The sequence below is a fragment of the Vidua macroura genome, chromosome 6, assembly GCF_024509145.1.
Source record: "Vidua macroura isolate BioBank_ID:100142 chromosome 6, ASM2450914v1, whole genome shotgun sequence".
Lineage (NCBI taxonomy): Eukaryota > Metazoa > Chordata > Aves > Passeriformes > Viduidae > Vidua > Vidua macroura.
In genome coordinates this window covers 14904728-14925458 of record NC_071576.1, presented here as the reverse complement: position 1 = coordinate 14925458, position 20731 = coordinate 14904728, and the positions used below count along the sequence as shown (strand labels likewise).

General features: G+C 41.6%; 1 protein-coding gene and 1 long non-coding RNA gene across 2 annotated transcripts in view; one reads left to right on the top strand and one right to left on the bottom strand.

Annotated features, from left to right (window-relative positions):
* Positions 1-16941: 16941 nt before the first annotated feature.
* GSC (goosecoid homeobox) lies at positions 16942-18834 on the bottom strand. The gene is made up of 3 exons (XM_053980893.1): positions 18135-18834; positions 17670-17929; positions 16942-17258 (listed from the first exon to the last, which is right to left on the bottom strand). The coding sequence occupies exons 1-3, from the start codon at positions 18832-18834 to the stop codon at positions 17106-17108; spliced, it is 1113 nt and encodes a 370-aa protein (XP_053836868.1). The 3' UTR covers positions 16942-17105.
* Positions 18835-19542: 708 nt separating this feature from the next.
* LOC128808339 (uncharacterized) overlaps positions 19543-20731 on the top strand; it is a 1540-nt gene continuing 351 nt past the window's right edge. The window contains exons 1-2 of the long non-coding RNA XR_008437444.1: positions 19543-19600; positions 19824-19917. This is a non-coding gene — a long non-coding RNA (uncharacterized LOC128808339). The remainder of the gene's footprint in view (positions 19601-19823; positions 19918-20731) is intronic.

The following is a 20731-nucleotide window of genomic DNA, read 5'->3' as shown; positions in this document are numbered from 1 at the left end:
GTCCCAAAAATGTAAAATGTTACTACTGACTAAAAAGAAAGTGACTCTAAATAATCACCTAGTAAATAACTGTGAAGTCCCAGTGCAACCTTTACTGCAATATTCCAGATCTGGCACATTGGACTTCAAATAGTAATAATTTTAGGAAAACAAAAGCACTTTATTACTTCTTGTAGATGTGGGGATTTTTTCTCCTCCCTATGGCTTTAAGTCAACTTAAGTCCCTTAAACAAAAATAATTCCTTGCATTATGCATTCTATTAAAATAAATAACAGCTAATTAAGTGACAGGTAAGACATAGCACTAAATTCCTAGTGTGAATGAATATCCCATATGGCATCAGGCTTTTTTTGTCACACTCGAGTAAAGCTAGCTGTGAAAGAAAGCTTTTGCATACCACAGCCGTGGGCACCCTGCAAGAACAGTTCATGCAGATCAAGAATGTCAAGTGGCAGCCCAGTGGCAAAAGGTGGCCCACAACACCACTGTATCCAACCTCAACCAGCCAGCCACATGGCTGCTTGGTGCTGCTTGGACAGGGGTAAGAAAGGGAAACAGTGTGCAGATGGAGTCTGGAAAGTTTCTAAAATTCAAGTGCATAAACGTGGCTGTATCTGGTCTGCCCAAAATACCTCCTTGGGAATACAGTGGCTCCTATACAAAAGCTGGCTATCCCTGCTGTACATAGGCAGTGATGGGTCAGCCAAAAGGCTGTGGGATTTGTGGCAGCATACCAAAAGTTTTCCAGACTCTACAGGACCAGTTGTAATGTGCTGTATTACTGCCTTGCAGCCAAAGCAAAGGGGTTTGGGTGTAGAAAATTCCAGCCTAAATTTGGGGATGTGGGAATTCACCCACCATTACTTAGCTGTCTGCACAAATGCTCTGCAAAAAATAACAATCTTCAAACTTTGTTAAAAATGTGTTAGGGCTTACTACAGGAAAAACTCTATGCACCATTAGCAGGCCCAACCCAACATGCATTTCTGCACTTCATGAAAGCTAGTTAAGTAGATGACTGTCAGACTCAGGCAGCAGTCTGCTGGCAAAGGGGAGCAGATTACCCCTTTATACAGTATTTGCCAAGCCAAACCAAATCCTCCAGGGAATAGGGATTGGGACCAGGGTCGATGGGTTAGGTAAAGTGCTTATTTTAACCAAATATAACCTAGTGTGCTAACACAAACCACCTATATTTCCCTACGAGGGTGGGAAAAGTACATATGTTACTTATTTCCAAGTTACACACTCTAATAATCATCTATCTTCCCAATTTATGTGCATGTATAAATTTGTATGCAGATTTAACGTATCTAATATTTGAGGATGGAGACCGGAAGGCAGGAAGGTTAAGAAAGAAATATATTATGGCTTAGGTATATAAAACACAAGGTCAGAAGAGCATACAAGAACTGAGATGGCCAGAAGCCAGAAGTTAGGACACAGCAGAGTAGTGACAACCAGAATTTAAACAAGAAGGTAGACTAACCAAAGAAAATCACACACTAAGAAGCAGAGCTGGGCAGACAAAAGGAGAGAAAGCCCTTTTGATGACTTAAACAGCAAAAGCCTGAAGCATAACCAAGAAACACACTTAAAAATGCAAAATACCTGGCAGAGTTCCTTTGCATACTCAAAGAAAGGTGTATTACTTGTGGCCCCATCCCCTCACCCTCTGCCAGCCTAGTTGCAGATACTGCCAGTTTCCAGCTGCAGCTCTGATGGCCTTGAGGAAGACTGCAAGGGGCTGCAAGCAGCCAGTGTTCAGCTGCACCTGAAGATACTAGTATTGTTCTAAGGCTTCCATTATGACTGGGCTCTCCAGAATCCAAATTATTAATGAATAATGGGAAGATCCACAATATTGATTAGCAAAATAGGCAAAGAGTCCATGATGTCTTCTTTCACATGATATCAGATTATAACAGGCAGCAGATTCCTAATTGAGTAGTTTCTTTTTTCTTCTGTTTTTGTACTAACAGAAGTATTATGAAGCAATCCAAAGCAATGTTTAATTTAAAGATTCTCACCTGACAAGAGCCAAATTAATTTGATAACTGAAAGAGTCAAATTTGACACTGAAAATGTCAAAGCAACATACCAACAGCCCTAACTATGGCAACCAAAACTGGTACTTTTTAATTTGTTTTGGAACAAGTGCATGTGCTGAAGCTCTGGACCCTAACTTGGCTATTAATTTCTGTCATGTAGTCTTGCAGTTTCTTCTGGAATTTCATCAAATATGCCCTTTTTTATGAATCTTTATGATACTTATTTTTGCTTCCGCTTGATAGTGCACAGGACCTCCACTGTTTATAACTTCCAGCTCCACTCTCTGTCCCAAGAGGCTGAAAGTGTCACCTGTGTCAGCTTACAGGACTTTTTGATTGCATGCACACACATAGAGCAGAAATATCAAGAAGGAATACACACCCCAGGTACAGTTGAAACCCACCACGAAACAGAAGTAAACCACACATAAATTAGTGTCTATTACTTTTCTGTTTAGAGAGCATACTTCACATTTATGTAACATCATGAAAGACACATATCTGCATTGCAAGGGAAAACCCATAATCTGCCCACTGGGCTAATCCTGTCTGAGTCTCTTTTCAGCAAAGGCTGGAGGCAGAAATCCTTCATCTCACTTGATCAGTCCTACTGAAATCAGTTACACAATCAGCATGGGCAAGAACTGGCCAGAGTTGGCCCCAGTGTGACTTGTCCAAGATGGTCAAACATATGGCATGCTAGCTTGCTCACTAATGTGTTTCATGAGATAAAGATTATTAGAACTCACATCTGAGGTTTTTCAGTACACTTTGTGGGCTTCAGTCCTTATTTACACCAGTGAAAACCAGATTAATGCCAGTTTATAACCATGAAAATATTTAACTCCTAAATGTTAAAGAACTACAGTATGTTTAAAAAGGTCAAAGTGATAATCCTCTGTAGAAAAGAAGAATGCAAACAAATATCAACTAATCAAGGAACACATGCTGTTTTTCAGAATGCTAATATAAAGATTAATAGCTCTTCTTTGACATCCAAGTGCTTTTGGAAACTCCTCATGTTAAAACACTTTGTAAATCACTTTTAGAGAAAGAACATTCAGGGAGCTCCATTTAATCAAATTAACTACTAGGGAGCCTTGATAACATTCAATAAAACTTCATGTACTTAGAATTCTCATCTCTGTTCCTAGGATATTTAGTTGTTTGTGTTGCTTTACACCATTTTGCATTGCTGCGGAGCCTTGAGAGGGAATTAAAAATTTTTGAAAAGACTGTTCATTCCCCTTGTGTATGCTCATCTTGGACCCAGTCCTGGTCACAGTGAAGTCAAACTATTCCCAATGAATCCCTGGCAAAAGTCCCAGAGACTGCACTAGGAGTAAGAAAAGACATGTAAGGCCTGATCCAAACCCCCCTAAGTTGATGTAAGACTTTCATTTCTTTCTAATAGGCTTTGGACTCCCCCACAAAACTTGTTTAGAACTGCTGTTTTAAATAAGGTGCAAGGAGGCACAGGACAGATTTTGGTCCTGCCTGGCCCTGTCTTGGGGAACCATGAATGATATTTGTGTCTAAGGCCAAACACAGACAGCGACCACAAGGCAGAACACTATGGAAGAGAGCTGAACCCAGACAAGGCACAGAGCCCACAAGGGCAGGGAAGCTTTTTTTCCTCACTATTCTGCTGCTCTGGGAATGCTTCAGCTTCAGGAGCAATGCAAACAGACATAGGAGCCTGTCCCAACTCTATTGTGGTCCCTAACCTCTCCAGCATCATTTGCTGGAAGAGGCAGCATCCTCAAGGTGTGTGCAAGAGCTAGCCAGAGAAACCACAGAAAAGGACCTGCTGGCTCACTGCAGCCCCTGCTGCTGGCATGCAGAATATTCATCTCATATCCAACACACTGTCTCCCATACCCTTCCTCTACTTCTTTTCTTGTCGCTTCAGGATTCATTCTATAAATGGCACCCAAATTTAAACTGACACCAAATTTGAGAATGTAGGTAATACAAAATGGATGTAAATTGCTGAACGCAGTTGTTTTTAAGAATCACAGAGCTGTGGAGACCTAGGTTTCCATAAATTTTGCCACTGATTTGTTGTGAAATGTGGCTAGGCCTTTACCCTCTCCATGGCTCTATTTTTCCAACTGTAAAATAGACATGTTCTTACTGAGCATAATGGGAAATTTTCAAGATGTCTTGCATGTTGTTTCAGGTATAAAAAGCTCTATTCACAAACCCTAGCTTTCATTCTTTTGAGCTAGATCTGGACTGGGAAGTCCTGGGACATGTTCGTCTCTAGAGGTCTGCTTTGGCCAGGACCAAAGCTCCAGACACAGAATTGAAGTTCTGGGTTGTTGGCTTCCTGCAAGGGTACATAGAAAAACACAAGCAGAAACTCAGTAGGGGGAAGGTGACAACAATATTTTACCCCATCTGCATTTCCCGCAACTGACATTAAAATATGCAGTGATGTATTCTTTATGAGTAGACACATAATCATTTTGGGGTCTGATGTTCCTCCCACTGAAATACAACAGAGAAATTATATATCATACACAGTGAAGATTTTGACATTTGATTCCTCCCACATATTTGAACGAGAGGAAGGCATTAAATGCCAAAACCAAAAATAAGCATGCAGGACCTATCCTTCAAAACTGTAACTCATTCCAAGGCACAGCACTCACTTTACTTTTACACAGACCTGCATCCCACACAACACAAACCCAGTGGTTGTTCTTCAATTAACAAGACAATTTTTGCTATTTCTAGTGGAGCATAGAAGACTTATGTTCTAGCATATCTTCTACGAGTATATGTAGGTTAAAAAGAGAAATCCATTATCTCAATTTCCTTCTAACTCTAATAGTTTGTTGAACTTTTTCTATAAGTTTAATTTCTCTTTGCAGATTCCCCTCACAGACCAACTGAAGTGGTGAAGATGTACAGATTGAAATGTACATTACAAATGAGCAACTATTAACATGGGCCTCTAACATATCTCTAAATACATGGGCTCAAAATTGTTGAATTGCTTGTCTCACCTAAAATTTTACGTTAAGGTAAATAGTGCAATTTCCTGAAAAGTACAAAAAACTATTTTTGCTTGGAATGTTTTTTTGTCTTGCAGGTTAGAGTTCTGTTAAAGATCCTTCCCCATGTTTTCCAAGGAGCTTTCAAAATCCAGCAAGGTTCTCAAGTACAGGTGGTTACAAAAGGATCACCACACCAGTGTATGTATTCATACAAACACATTTTAGAATCTGGCTTTCTCTGTCTGTTCCACATCAGAAGTTGGTGAATTTCTCTACCACAGGGATAGAATATCTCTCATGGGTAAACTGAACCTCACTGAAGTGGTTTGGGACAGAAGAAATTAAATGAGCAAGCACTGTGCCAAACATGGTCTTTTAGGCCAGATCATACCCATTTCTGGAGCTCCACTATCTGAGAAGAGAGAGATGTGGATTTGGACCACTGCAAAATTTGGAAGAGTATCTCAGAACATGAGCTAAGTTCTGTAACCACAACCAACATCCTTTAAGCTCATTTTTAGGAGCAACTACTGTTGATGTAACCAAAATGTCCCACTTAGAGAAGATTTGTTCTTGTCTGAAATCAGCATGAGATTTCCAGCACATGCAACATTTATGTAAATGCAACAATAAAATGCAGCTATAGAAAGTCATGCCTATCAATTAGTGTTAGAGTAACCATTTTGAACATGCTCATATACAAACCAATTTTCAGAGGAGGTGAAATTTGCCATTATTAATTCTGTCCTTTCACTTTCAACTGTCTGGATGTAAGAAAAGCTCAAATGGTAGCTAATCTGACCAGAGGTATTGCACTCTAAATCACAAATTACTTTTTAAATTTCAAATTTCAATCTTCTCTTGCCAGACATACACAAAACAAAACTTTATAAGCTGATTTAGACCAACAGGTATAGCTGGGAAACAAACAGGGAAAAATTAAATAATATTTTAAAAAAAATTAAAAGATGGTAAAGTTCTACAGGCAGCAAAAAGACATGCAGAAAATCCATGACATTGCTGGAAATGTAGACAGGCTAAAGGGCTGCAAACCAGAAACAGACTGAAACATGACACAGTGCTAACTTCCAACTGCACTTGTATGGTGCTGGTAATGAAAGGACAAAGCACTCCAGGTATTCCCATTTTTCCTCTCTCTTGGTGAAAGCTGATACAGGCAGTCTGCCTTCTACCAGGAGATACTGGTCACGGAGCCATGAAGACTACTTTTTTCAAGAACACCTTTGGTTTCCCCCTTCCCCAATCACTTTCCCATATCTCAGGTAAATAACTGCTGATAGCAGAAGTAAAACATTCAATACACAGATGTGTTAAAGTAAAATTCTCCTAAAAACTGTATTCTATAAATGCACAAGAGTATTCTTTGTCAGATTGGAACTGTCCTTCTGGCCACCAGAAGACACACAAATGCAAAGAATAGATTAAAATTTTCACTGATATTAGTCATGTGTACAAGACATTATGAGAGAAGACGTGCTAAAGAGATGCTGCAAGCCCACACCTGAGGCACCTCAGATACACTGGGAGGGGAACACATGCGGTTCTCTCACACACTGAGACCCCAATGAGCAGCAGCATTTCAAGAATAAATTTCTTTATTGTGTTTACTCTGTAAGATATTTAGGTCACTCCATAAAGTTAAATAGCAATAATGAGTACTGATTATTTTTACCAGCTGACCTAATCTAGGCATGTATTTATGTTTTGCTGCATAAATAACTTGTTTTTACAAATCTCATCTATAATGTTTACAATGTTTATAACATCTCAAGATGTAAGAATAAAATGTTAACCATGTAAATCTCCTTACTGTTAGGAAAAAAATCAGCAGTATTCCACCTAGTTTTTAATCATGAGTTACAAAGTTAGATCACAGGCTAAAACGCAAATTACTATGAAGCTTATTGTAGTTTAATTGCTTCCTTAGGGATTTCTCTGGCATGAGGAAGTCCCCAAATGGAATGGAGCTGATCTCCTGCTATTACTGCAGAGGACACAGTAATGGCATGAGCAGGGTCAGCAAGCTGCAATGTTTGGCCAAATCCCAGCTGCTGTGTCTCCTGCCCTGCATTGGTCAACCATTGTTCAGCATTGGTCAACCATTCCTGCAGTAAGGGTCATCTTACTTAGATAAAACACACTGCTGATTCTGGTGCAAAACCTCCACACTATTACAAGTACTAATAGATTAAACCCCATCACTCCAAACAGTAGCTTTGAGGTTGCCATCATTTTCAGCTCAGCTCAACACCTGCCATGAAGTAGTTATCCATTTACCACACTGGAGCATTACAGCCTTGTAATTTATTTTGGTAGGGAGCAAGTGACAAACCAGAACAGATTTTATCAAATTAATGAAATTACAATGCATAATAGTAGCATTTATCTTGCTGTTAGTGATTACAAGCACATTTGGTAACTATGCACTAGAAGACCTCTCAGTGGGATGTTGACAACACTGAAAGAAAAACTGTTGTCCTTGTAAATTCAAATATAGGCATACACACTAAAGAACCAGTAAAAACATCACACCCAGATACAGATCATGAAGTTGTCAAGCTCATAATTTTCTGCACTGCCAGGCTAGGGCGGGTGATAAATCATTCAGATCCGTCCCACTCTTAAAATACTCATTGAAAACTGTTCAGAAAAGAAACAGTTGCAAGCTCTCACATTGAAAAACCCATGGATTTATATGCTTCTATTCCCCCTTTTCTCTTCCAATGTCTTCTTCTACAGCCTGTACGCTGTCCCTCCCCTAGAAGTGCAAACTATATGACAGAGGGCCAACCTTTTTTTTCCTTGGCATCTCACCCTTGCTCAGATGCCTTCTTGATAAGATCTAAAATGTTTTATCCTTTCTTCAGAATGGATTTTAAATAATATGTTAGAGGGGAAAGTGACCTCTAATTTACAAACTTATCAGCCTACTGCTGGTGAGGCAACAGAGGTTAAGTTAGGTTGTGTAGCATTTCATTCTCAAGAACCTCTTTGATCTGGTATTACAAATCTATCTAAATATTTTTATTTTCCAACCTAAAATGTGTCTCTGTCTGGATTAAGTAGGGAAAACACTTGCTCAGAAGAAACTGTGATGGAGAAACAGTACGTAGTACTTGGTATCTATGGGTATCATATTGAATGGTTTCCATTTTACAGATGGAAACATATCTGGCCCAGCTGAGACAGTAGGCATTCAGAGTTTCTAACAGCAGAACTACAGATAAATTCTCTTTTACTCCCATACTAGTGTCCTATCCACCAAACTGTACTACTCAGTCTCAATTTGTGCTGAAAATACTACCAATATTTTTTTTATTTCTGTCTCTAGCTGACCTATCTGAGTGAGGCTGCAGCCTGGAACCGATCCTCTGGGTCTCATGAGTATTTTAAACTCTTCTTTGTTGTTAATAGATTCTACTTTGTATCTGCCAGGTATGGGTTCAAACCTGCTGAAATAGGTTAAGAAGGACCTCAGTCCATGCAAGTACAATCTGTAAGTCATGCATCATCAGCCATAGCATAACTTTCCATAGATTTTTTCTGCACAAAAGACACTTCCATACCAAAGATGATTCACTTAAATGGAACTGTGGCATTTGATTGTCTCACATGCACAACCATGAGCTATAAGAAAGAAGTAGGGTTTCTAAAATGGATCAGAAGGCTTTCATTATGTACAAGTTTAAATTGCCTTCACAATTTATGCTGCAACAAGAACAGAAGAACTACCAGTAAGAGTTTGTAAAAATAAATAAACCCAAACAAAACATATGATGGTCTACAAACAAGAGTGATTTTCAAGTTTTTTGTTCTAAAAATTAACATCAAATGTATCTCATATTATTTTTTTTTTATCTTAACATTTCAGCTGTGCAAACATAATTTCAATCAAACCTTAAATGGTTTTTACCCTCAACTAGAACCCTAAAAATCTGTTATTAGCTATATTTGTGGGCCAATTCCTCTCAGCAAGTCACGGCCCCTGATAGATGTACTGAGTTTACATCTAGTTGACTTGGAAAAGTAGGGAAGTGTGGCTCTTGCCTGCTCTTCTCTCTTTTTCATAGAGGGCCAAGAGTCACTTGGCAATGCAGACTGGAAGAGTACTGTTTCCAATTCATGTGATCTGCTTTCAGAGGTGAAGATTAGATTATACTCCCTAGATTTGCTTTCTCCAAAAATGTTCTCAGATACTTTTCTATGACAGCTGTGTTTCTACTTTGTGCTTATCCAAAAGTTATTTTAAAAAAGCAAATCAATTTATTGGTATCAATGGATTGGCTCCAAAGTAGTACCCAAACATTATTAAAATATCCAGTTGTTTTTAAGACAACCTAGACAGGAAACTGAGAGAAGAACAGCAAAAATGTACAGAAATTCAAAAGACACAAATCAATAGACTTCTTTAGACTATTTTTAACATCAAATTTATTATTTTTCTTTTTTTTTTTTTTAATTTTATAACCATCTGAGATCCATATAGCCAATACCAAACTTTTCAGCATGCAATCAAAAAGACTGTGAAGCTGAAATGGAAACTGCTTCTGTTCCTAAGACAGCTACTTCAAAGAGACTGATATTAGAAAGAATGACTCTAGAGCACCTAATGTCCTTGCTCTTAGTGCTCAACATGAATTCTACTTACCTCTTAACTGCAACGTGCCTGGTGACTGAACAGTTTTCTCAGTGATCAGTCAGCCAGAGCATTAAACTGTCATAAGCAATATGGCCATAATCAGTCCCTGTTTCAGGGTTTTTCTGATGTCAGAATAATTTAGATGCCCAGATATCTGAAGCAGCTGTGCCAATGAGTATGTGAGCAGAGAAAAACGCAGCTGCTTTGCAATTCAGGAACACTGTTCTGGGTTTTCTTAAACATCTGGTAAATCAGATGTTCCTTTAAGGCCAAGAGTGATAGGTATCAAACTTTTATCTTGCCCTTATGCTGGTGGAGAGAAGCTAAACACAGTTTCTGAGAGCCCAATGTCCCTAGTCAAGCCTCATTGCATGGAAAACACCTACTTCTATGTCAAGGAAACACTTGTCAACAATATTACTGCTCATTTAAAGATTGTGTTGTGTTTGTGTAATTATTTCAGTGGAGATGGCTTTTACCTTAAAAGGTATCTCACTGAAACTTTTAACACGAATCCAGATACATGAGTAAGCTTATTCCATCAACAACAGTACTGACTGCAGTGACTTTAGTGACAGAAACACGTTTCTGCCTTTAGAACTGCATCTGTACAAAGGTGGGAAGGGCCACTTTAGCTGAACAAATCTGAGAGGACAGAGAATTTTAAGGAGAGAAAGCTCCCCTGGGATTTCTAATGATCTCTTCCTGCATGGTTCTGTCCCATAATCACTGTCCCTTTTAGACCAGGGATTAATGCCCTCTCTTCACTGATCACCTTGCAAAGTAACCACATCCATTGATGTCAGTGGGAAATATTATCAGCTTTAGAAAAACGTTTTTCATTAATTCACAAATGTTTTGGGTCAGGCTTCCACATCATCCCTGCAACCAGCCTAAAGGAGTCTTAGGTAAGCTTGTTTCACTGTGAAGAGCTGTCTCTGTACCATTAGGGCCAACTGAAAGAAAAACACAATATGTTCTAAAATTGTGCATGATAAACACAGTATAAGACTGTTGAAAAAGTAATATTAAACAAATAAGACCTAGTAACTGATGCAAATAAGGCCTGAGACTTTCTGTATAATGCCAGGAAGCTCCAAATAAAGGGTGTTGGGTTCATGCCCTTCTAAATAATTACAGTTTCCACAGAAAATATCAGCCTCCTTGAGATTCTTAAGTTAGGGAGATTTATAGTGATAACAACAGCAGTAGTTTATTTGAGGCAGTTAATCAAAATTCTAGCACTTATAAGCCCTCTGTGAACACTACAGATTTAAGAAATTGAACACTAAATATTCAAAAGTAAGCTTGCAATTTACACAAGTACAGTAAATTTCAGTTATGTGTTTCATTATACTGGTGCCTTATTGCTTTTAAGGGGTTTACAACTTGGCTGTAATTATCCACTGTGGGGTAAAATTTGGCATTAAAATAACTCTTTTCCATTTCTATTTCCAAAGAAAGTTACTTGCTCTCTGCTGGCACTGCATTCCTTGCACATGCAACACTCAGCAAGAGTTTTTGGGTGTGCAAACAAAGTAGGTTAGGTCTCTGATTTTGTGGCTTTTAAAAATATGTCTTTCATACACTCAAACCATATTGTACCTTTATTCACTCATCTTCCATTAATTTAGCCTTCAATTTAGGTTCATGGACATAGCAAAAATACATGTAATTTGTTTAGGAACCAAGTGAAACTATATATATAATTACATCAACCACGAAGGCCTTATTTTCACCAGAAAAGTCAAATTTCCAGCAGGATAACAGGAAAACATGGTGACGGCATTAAAATCCACCAGTGAAAAGATGTCATCACTTCTGCTTCCCCACGCTGTGCCAAAGACTTCTTGTGTGTCCCCTGGAGAAAGAGGTACCTCAGCACTTCCAACAGCAAAATGGAGCAACAGTAGTTTCCCACTTCAGGATCACTCTGAAAATTCACAGCTAAGCTCTTTGACAGTTTGCCAAAATCCCCAAATAAGGAAATAAATACAGTTATGGTCAGGTTCTACACTTGTAACACCTTTGAGTCAAGAGGGATGCCAGCCTCAGATGCTCTCACCCCTGTGCTCAGCAGCTCATTCCAGCACTGTGGTTTGCAGCTCGGTCTGTGATGGCTCCCTACAAAACAAATCACTGGACTGACACCACCAGAATCTGAATCTCCATTTCTTGGGCTTTTTTTTTTTTTTTTTTCCAGGAAAAGTGCATACTACATCTGCCATGTCCACAGATGCACCCACCCTGGACAGCAAGGGTGTCAGAAGCTCTGCAGGCAGCCTGTTGAAGGAGATGGTTGAATCCTGAGTAAGGGGGTACAGTTCACCAAAATTGTCCCTTTTTTCATGGTATAGTGAAGGTGAGAAACCCAACACATGCCATTAAGAAAGCAATCTGCAGATACTGGGTAGCAAACATTGCCTCAGAAAGGCAATATAAAATCAATAATAATAATAATAATAATAATAATAATAATAATAATAATAATAATAATAATAATGATGTGCTTGTATAAACAAGTAAATTAAACTCTGGTGGGATTTCAGTGCCTAGAGTTTTGGAGGAAGACTCTTTTTCTGGATATAATGCAAAGGAAAGATTATAAATTCTAGACTTGCACATGCGTTTGAGTTTTTGGAGGTATAAACTCCAAATCTCCAAGATAAGCCTGCAAGGAGTAGAAAAGAAATGCAAACACCAGTATTCAGACATCATTTAGAAGACAAAGGAGAAGTAACTTTCAACATTCAACTCTAGGTAATTCTATGCTTTAACAAGTTTCCTGGCCTTTCTCTTGCTCCATTATTGTTCTATTCAGTTGTGCCTTAAGTTTTGTCTTATGTCTTGAGGGATATGTGTCTGTATACATACACATGTATCTGTTTTTAGACATCTACTCTATCCTGAATACAAAAGTATAATAAGTATGATTCCTTATTTTTTTAATTTTAAATTTGAGTTCTCCAGATACAGGTTTTTGTATTTAAAGTTGTCGGATACTTTACAGAGATATGTCACTTTAAAGTTGCATTAATTTCTTACAATCCAACACCTTGCAGCTATAATTGTTATCTTTGTGTAATAGGCTCCAATCAAATCAGGGTAAGTGGCAACTCCAGAAAAACAGGGTAATTTTAATAAACTTTTCTGTCTAGGTTTAGTCCAGGCTCACCAGGTCTCTGAAGTAGGAAAGTATAAAGTATAAATGGAATAAAACCCTAGGGGGTCAAAATATAAAACAAAAACTCTTTAGACTTTTGCTCCTTTATGCTCCATGGTGTTTAATCCCAGAGAACCAATAAATGCAGATGGAGCACAAAAAATATGAACTCACCTTAATGTTGCATTTTTTTATAACTTCCACTAATCCAAATGCTTGCTTCACAAGTCATGTGTAAGAAAGAGTTTGCATGGTTTATATTCCCAGGATCCCATTATAGTAAAGCTCAAAAACAGTTCACTCAAGTATTAGTAAAACTGAAAGGTAAAAAAGGTCCAGATTCTCAGCTGATAATAAATCACGTCAAGCAAAAAAAATTCTGACCTCTGCTTTCCAGCATCACTCATTAAAACAAGAACTACAGAAATAAATATGGTAAATAGAGTATTAATAGAAATATAGATTTTTGCTATCTAAAGGCAGATGGCACAATGAAGATAGCACATCAGAATACTAAGTCTGCCTCTATAGAGAAGAAAACTTCTGCGTTGGACCCTTACTACACATTGCTCTCCCTGCCATTCCCTTGAAATAGAATTTTGTAACCTAAGCCAGCTTGGTGTCAGAGAGATTTATTTGGTGTATGCTCCTTTTGTATAACTATTTAGTTATTACTCCTATAATGCACAGCATTATCTGGAATAAGCCTGCACTACAGTGGTGAACCTCCAAAGTAGCTTACATTTCTTCTTATAATCCCCCACTCAACCTAACTCCCTTGTGAGATCTGAGAAAAATATTATTCATTCTACAGACAGAAATTTAGAAAGAAAGAAGTCCAACATTTCATAGAGAATCAGTAAGACATCAAGAAGCTGAACTCAAGCTGCAAAACCCAGACAGTGTTTCAGTACCATGAACAATACAGCACACTATTCAGTCCCATCCAATCTTCTGAGAATGTTTGCCCAAGATACAAGGTTGTAAGTTGCACTGGAGGAGATTCAGACAATATGGACCAAATAATTTTTTTTTTAATTCTCTTTTGGTCTCCTTTTTAGACAAATGTTAACAAACAGAACCACAAACAACTCTTTCAAAGCCCCTTTGTTAGAACTGAACCTGCTGGAACATAGCACCTATTGAGGTCCCTTGCTTTGCTTTGTTCCTACTGCATGAACAGAAAGAGAAAATAATGAAAGCTGCTACGTGGCATTTGCATTTTGGTATGTAGGAATCCTCCTAAAATAAAAATCCAGACAGAATCTAGAAGTGGAATATGTCAACAGAACAGCACAAGTGAATGAGAGATCTTCTTATTACAATCCCCCTCATGTTTTCAATAATTTAATTTTCAATTTTCTTGATCCTTTTCATGCAAACTTCTCACTTTCACTATCAGGCTTCCATGCTGCACAGAATCTCATTTTGTAGGCTAAAAAAGATAGAATGAAACCTTTAGGTTTTCAGCAAACACCACTGAGAAAAAGAATAAGACAGCTACTCCTATTAATGGCACAAACACCATTTTTAGTAAGTAAGGTTAAGCTTTTAGGTCAAGATTAAAATTGCTTTTCAGTTGTATTTTAAAGTCATGTTATTAACTTCAGTAGATCTACACTTACTTGTAGTAATAACAATAGATTCCTGTGACTGCAAGATTAAGCTTATGGTAATAAAGAGTTTATAGAAAACTCAAAAATTAATACAGACAAAGGTACAATGTTATTTTAAAGAAATCAGAGGAGATTCAATTCCATGAATAGAACTGTGTTTTGGAATACAAAGTTTTGATTCTTACATCACATCCCAAGCTTCCACAGAACAAACAGTTCTCAATAAATCCATTAACAGGCATGTTTGGGTACCTGGAGCTTCCGTGGGCACAAATGGAACCATTGCTCCCATTGGAAAAGTCTAAGTTTCTTTAAAGATGTGTACTGCAACTTTAAGTAACTCCTATTGGTAATCAAAATTTTTTTAAAATCCCACTTCTTACAAATCCAGATCTAGTTTAACTCCTACATTCAACTTTGCAAGCTAAAATTTTTAATAGTGACTTCCAAAATTATCACCCCACAGAAAAAAATGCAAAACAAAACAAAACCTTACCAAGCTCCTATTGTGAAAGTAGGGATATTTACACGTGGAAGTAGCACAAATATATAAGCATTTGTAAAATCTTGAGCAATATTATCCTTAGACCTGGCTTTTATTTGCAAATTAAGTATGCATTTTAAAACCTAACAATGACTAAATACAGGGGTGATGACATTAAAAATCCACTCACTGAGACTTCCTGCATATAACATAACAAAACACTTCAAATCTAATTTTCAGCAATTTAAGAACTAATTTTTAGTGCTGTTGTGTTGTAATTCAATATCGTTTACAGACATCAAATATGCATCCATAGCAATAGGGTAGAATCTTCAAAATGCAATAGCTCCATAAAATCAAACCATCACATGTATCCAAGAAGAAGAATCCATTTGTTTTTACCCTTCCTCCTCTGCTGCTCCTCCTCTGCCGAGGAACAAGAGGCTAAATTTCTTCTCTTCAAGACAGCAGTAGCTGTGAAACTCTTAGCCCCGTAAAGGACTGGCTCACACAAAACCACACTGAATTGCTTCCACAGCAGCTGTTCCTACATCTTGATGTGGTGAGAGGTCACTCAGAAAGAGATGCCACGTCTATGTGGAAACATTGACATTAAAAAGCTATCTGAGCAGACAGGTACTAAGACTGGCTCCATCGCACTAACACCTGCAGTATGCACCGTGTTACAACACCCATAAAAACCTGGATACACCACGAAAAATAGGAAAAAGGCAAGCAACACAGCAGTTGGCCCTTTCTCGTGTCACTGGAAGTAATGGTGAGCATTTTTGAACAAACAATTTGTCTAAACTAGGCGAGATGAATAGATACAGGTGAGTTTAGGCATTGGTCATAATTAAGGAAAAACAGCTCACTACGACTTAACTTTGGATGAAAGGCACAGCATGAAATTTTCGGGCTAGAGGTCGTCTGAATTGGCTTTACACTTTCAGGTCATTTGTTTTAACTTTATGAACAGTCTTTCAGGCAAGGAGAGAGAAGGGTCTTCCTAAACACAACACCATGGGGAAACTGCTGTGGCTTCTCTCTGAAATGATAAGCTCTGAGCTGGAGAGTCACAGGAAAAAAAGCAAAAGGAAAACGAACGTGAATTTTAAAGGGGGAATAGACGTCTCTGCTACGAGGCCCTCGTAGAGGGAAGAGTAAAATGAGACCAGTCTGTCACTACTTTCATAATTACGAAGGTGCTGTCTCAAAGGGGAGAAAACTTCCATTAGCAACTTCCTCTGAAACACCTGAAAAAAGCAGCACACAAGGGCTCGTACTCCCCTTACGCGTAATTCATCTGATAATGTCTAAAATTTATTAACAACAACTTTAAACACCGCTGAAGAGATACAGCTTTTCTAAACGAGAGTCAAAGACAAACGCTTTGGAAACTCAACAAAGCTCAACCGCATGGAGATAGGGGAAAGCGCAGGGAGACGGGACAGAGTTAACAAGTGTGGGGCTGGGTTTGCTTCGCCTGCCGGTGTTTCCCAAGGGCATGGTCGCCGGCGGGCCGGGCCGCGGCGGGGGCAGCGGCGGGCCGGGGACCCGCAGCGCTCCCGGACGGGAGAAGCGCTCGGGCCGCTGCCGGGCGAGCGGGGCCGGACTGCCGCGGGCGGCCCCCGGGAGGAGCAGCGGGGTTCGCTCCCGGCCTCGTCGGGCTCGTACCGGGCTGCCCCCGTACCGGGCTGCCCGGCTGGGCCTCGGCCGCTTCCCTCCGGGTGCGACACCCACCATCGCTCCACGGCCTGCGGCCAGCGGGGCCCGCCTGCCAGCGGGGCCCTCCGCCGGCTTTCACCCTGTGATACCGCACCGCGGAACACGGAACTGCGCCGGCAAGGCCGGCCCTGCTCCCCGGGGAGCTGGGCACCATCGCTCCCTGCTCCCTTGTCCCTCTCCGCTCCCTCTCCCCGCGGCGCAGAGTGAACAAACGCGCCGCCGTCTACCTGTGCAACACCTCCGCAACACATTTTATTTACACGGAATTAGCTCGGGGCATTGTACATTATATACAGATATTTTCCCCCTCCAACCAGGCAGATCTTGTGCAAGATTAGTAGCATCCTCTGGAGCGTATCCGACAGTCCACGGGAAATGTCCCCCCCACTTAGAAGTATCAGCTGTCAGAGTCCAAGTCACTTTTCCCGTCCTCTTGTCTCTTCTCCGGTGACGTTTTAGACGCTTTATTCCATTTTTGTGCGTTTTCTGATTCCTCCGAAGACGATCGCTTTTGCCTCCTCCACTTCGCCCGGCGGTTTTTGAACCAAACCTGTTACGTTAAGAAATTAATTTATTAGAGGGAAAAATAAAAATAAAACCATGCAAACCCGCAGTTGACCTCAGCCCCGTAGGAGCCCTGCTGGGGCCGGTGTGCGGCGCCGCACTCGGACGGACGGACGGAGGGAGGAGGGGAAAGCAGCCGCTCGGGTGGGACCGGCCGGGCGCCTTCAGGAGGCACAGCCGCCTGTCGACAATCCCTCGCAGCCCTGTGACAGGCTCAGCCGGCCGTCCCAAGGAAGGGCACTTGGAAATAATAAAAAACTTTCCCTCTGCCCCTGCAAAGCGGCCGCTCTCCCTCCGCTGGCAGAGCCGGGCTGGAGCCGCGCCGCGATACATCCGGTTCGGGCGCGTTTGAGTGCGAATGGGAGAGGGTTGAAGAAGGAAAAAGAAAGCAAAGTACCTCCACTTTTTCCTCTCTTAAGTGCACCCTTCTGGCCAGCTGTTCCCTCGTGCCCACATCTGGGTATTTCGTTTCCTGGAAGAGGTTTTCCAGCGCTTCCAGCTGCTCGTCAGTGAAGATAGTCCGGTGCCGTCTTTTTCGCCTGCAGTGCAGCTGGTTCAGTAACTGCAGCTCCGTCCGGGACAAAGTGCCCACGTTCATGTAGGGCAACATCTGATGGGGAACAGGGGACATCAGGACTGACCCAGTGCCCTCGTAACCTACGGACAGATAGACGAGTCGACGATAGGCTTTGCGTGAGATCGCTGCTTCCCCCCACTCCTGTCCCGTCCCGTCCCGAAAATGTCCCCTCCCGCCGTCCACCCGCTCTCCTGCGGGCCTCCAGCTCCCCGCCACCCGCTCCGGCCCCGTGGCTGCGGGAACAAAGGGGGCCCGACCGCCCCGTCCCACGCGGGGCCGCCTTACCTGCGGGGGGGACGCAGGAGCACTGCTGGGCGCCCAGGGGCGGCACGGCCCCGCAGCACGAAGGGCCCACGGGGGACGCCGGCACATGCAGCTGCCCGTAGTAGTAGTTGTTGTAGCCGAGCCGAGATCCAGTGACGGCCGGCGGCAGCGCGGAGGCGGGAGCCACCGCCCGCGAGTAAAATCCGCTGTAGTCGGAGGCGCTGCCGTAGAGCGAGTCCCCGTGGAGGCTGGGGAAGACGACGGGCGCGGCGCTCGGGGGCAGCAGCACCGAGTCCTTGCAGCGAGGTCTGGCCGCCAGGATATTGTCGATGCTGAACATGCTCACAGGCATGCCCCAAACCGTGCGGGGCAGGGCGGCGGGGACCGGCCGGGGGAGGGAGGGAGGAGGGCGGGAGGGAGGGTAGGTGGTGGCTGGGGAGGGGGGGGGAAGAGGCTGGAAGGACACGAAATCGAAACTTTTCGGATAAATTTTAAAAAGGGATCGGAGCGAAAAGAAAAGAGCCTTTTCCGAGGGCAGCTTGCGGGCAGAGTGTGCGTGTGTGTCTGTGCGCGCGTGTGCGGTGTGTGTGCGTGTGCGCAGGATCCACCCCTGGAACTTTCCCCCCTCAACTCTCGCCTGTTTACTGATCTCAACCCAGAGGGCTGCTCGGAGTATAATCCATCTGAACCTCTTCCCTTTTTTATACCCAGGCGACGTCATCCTGGATTTAGTTCCTGGTAATATGCAGATGACAAACAAAACCAGATTTGATTTTTTTTTTCTCCCCTTTTTTTGGTGGGGAAGAGGTGGGGGTTACACAAAGGAGTGAAAGCAGCCGGAGTCTGTGTATTGAGAATTAATGAAATTAACGTAATCCTTTCCATTAGTGGGCTTTTTAGAAAGGTCTCAGATTTAGCTTGATCTCTGCTGCACCGGCTAATTGCCCAGGTTAATCTTATTAATGCCATTGTGTAGAAGTGGTTAGCAGCTCCTAGTCTTGTCTATTATGCGCCTACTTTGGTCGTGTTAGTTCACATTAGTGGGTGCGATTTCCTCTGTCTAAGGCTCAGATTCATTATTTATGCTTCGAACTGCTTAAGAAGCACTTTAAAAAAAAATAAACTGCCACATAAACATGCAACGCCCCCCCCCCCCCCACTCCAAGTGTTTCTGTAGCAGGATTTGAATCTTGCTCGGAGGACTGAACGGGCATTGAAGAGTATGTGTTTCTCTGATTTTAGGTTTATGCAGTGAAGCAACAACGTCTTCACTGAGTAACTGAACTTTTTTTTTTTTTTATTATTATTATTTTCCTAGGTCACCTGGCGGAACAAGGACACATGAATATTGTAAACTTCTCTCTCTCCGTTTTCCTTTTCTTTTCTTCCTTTTTTAACAGATTCAGACAGGTATCACTTTTTATTTTTAAAACAAGCCAAGAGACGCAAACATTAAAGACCAATGCCATCTCAAATCCCCGCATGGGGTAGGTATTCCGATTTGCTTCTGATCTATCTTGGTGCCTATTTCTTTTCTTTTTAATCTTCAATTATCTAGCTTAGAAAACAAAGCCCATAAAGTTGCAATGATGCAGAGAACTTTATATTTTGCATGTTCCGTGAATTTTTAAATGGAGAAATTTTAAATCCTTAAAACTCTTCCTATTAAGAGGTTTGGCTCTCCTGGTAGCTGGCTCTTGTGATTTGCAGAATACTTCGTCTGTCACGACTGTCCCTGGGAATCCACAGGAGGTGAACTGAATAAGATTAGACTATTTACCCCATCAACTCTCCATCAAAGAAGGTAGGAAATTGTACGCATGAAATGAAAACAAGCCATTAGAGTCCGTTTACGAGGAGCACATTATTTTTCCTCAACAAAGAATATCCTCGTTAGCGCTTACTCGCACTTTATCTTTAGCCTTCCTTTCCTCGATATTCCAGGATTTAAAACCGCACCTGAGAATGATCTGAAACGTATTTATAGCGAAAGACTTGTATAAGCGTTAAAAAAAAAAAAAAAAAAAAAAAAAAGAATGCCAAAACTAAATTCTCGCTTTATTGATACATCGCAGTGTGATTAATTAGCTGCATCGGTTTTTACTTCAATTTATCTACCTAACCATTTCTTTACGCCTTTGGCATTTGGACCTGAACTTCTTGCAAGTTTTTCAAATTTGATGGAAAGTGAAACTATTTGACAGAGGGTTCGGCGGGTTTTTTGGTTAGATTTAGGATTTTTTTTTCTGTTGATGTTTTGAGAGTTTTCTTTATTTTTTGTTTGTTTGTGGGTGGGCTTGGAGAGAGAGTTTCGGTTTGTTGGGGCTTTTTGGTCAGTAATTCCCTGAGTGCAGCTGGTCACGCTGCATGCAGAGCAGCGCCTGCTTAATGCCGCCATCGGGATGCTCCTCCACGTCCTCAGCGGCTCTGCAGCAATGCGCGACAGCATCCCTCCGGTGGCCTGTGCAGCGCCGGCGGGGAGCGGGGCTCCGGGCGAGCCGGGCTCGGGGTCCCCGGGACAGCCAGGCCTGAGGGGAGGCCGGCAGCGGGGGCACGGCCCGCTCTGCCTCCGGCCCGGAGAGGAGCATCCCGCGGGTGCCCAGGGCGCTCGGGGCGGT

Coding starts and splice junctions, on each gene's coding strand:
- GSC (XM_053980893.1), bottom strand. CDS start 18,834: ATGACGTCGCCTGGGTATAAAAAAGGGAAGAGGTTCAGATGGATTATA. Junction 17,930..18,134: donor CTCCTGCGTCCCCCCCGCAG/GTAAGGCGGCCC, acceptor ATCTGTCCGTAG/GTTACGAGGGCACTGGGTCA. Junction 17,259..17,669: donor TAAGAGAGGAAAAAGTGGAG/GTACTTTGCTTT, acceptor TTAACGTAACAG/GTTTGGTTCAAAAACCGCCG.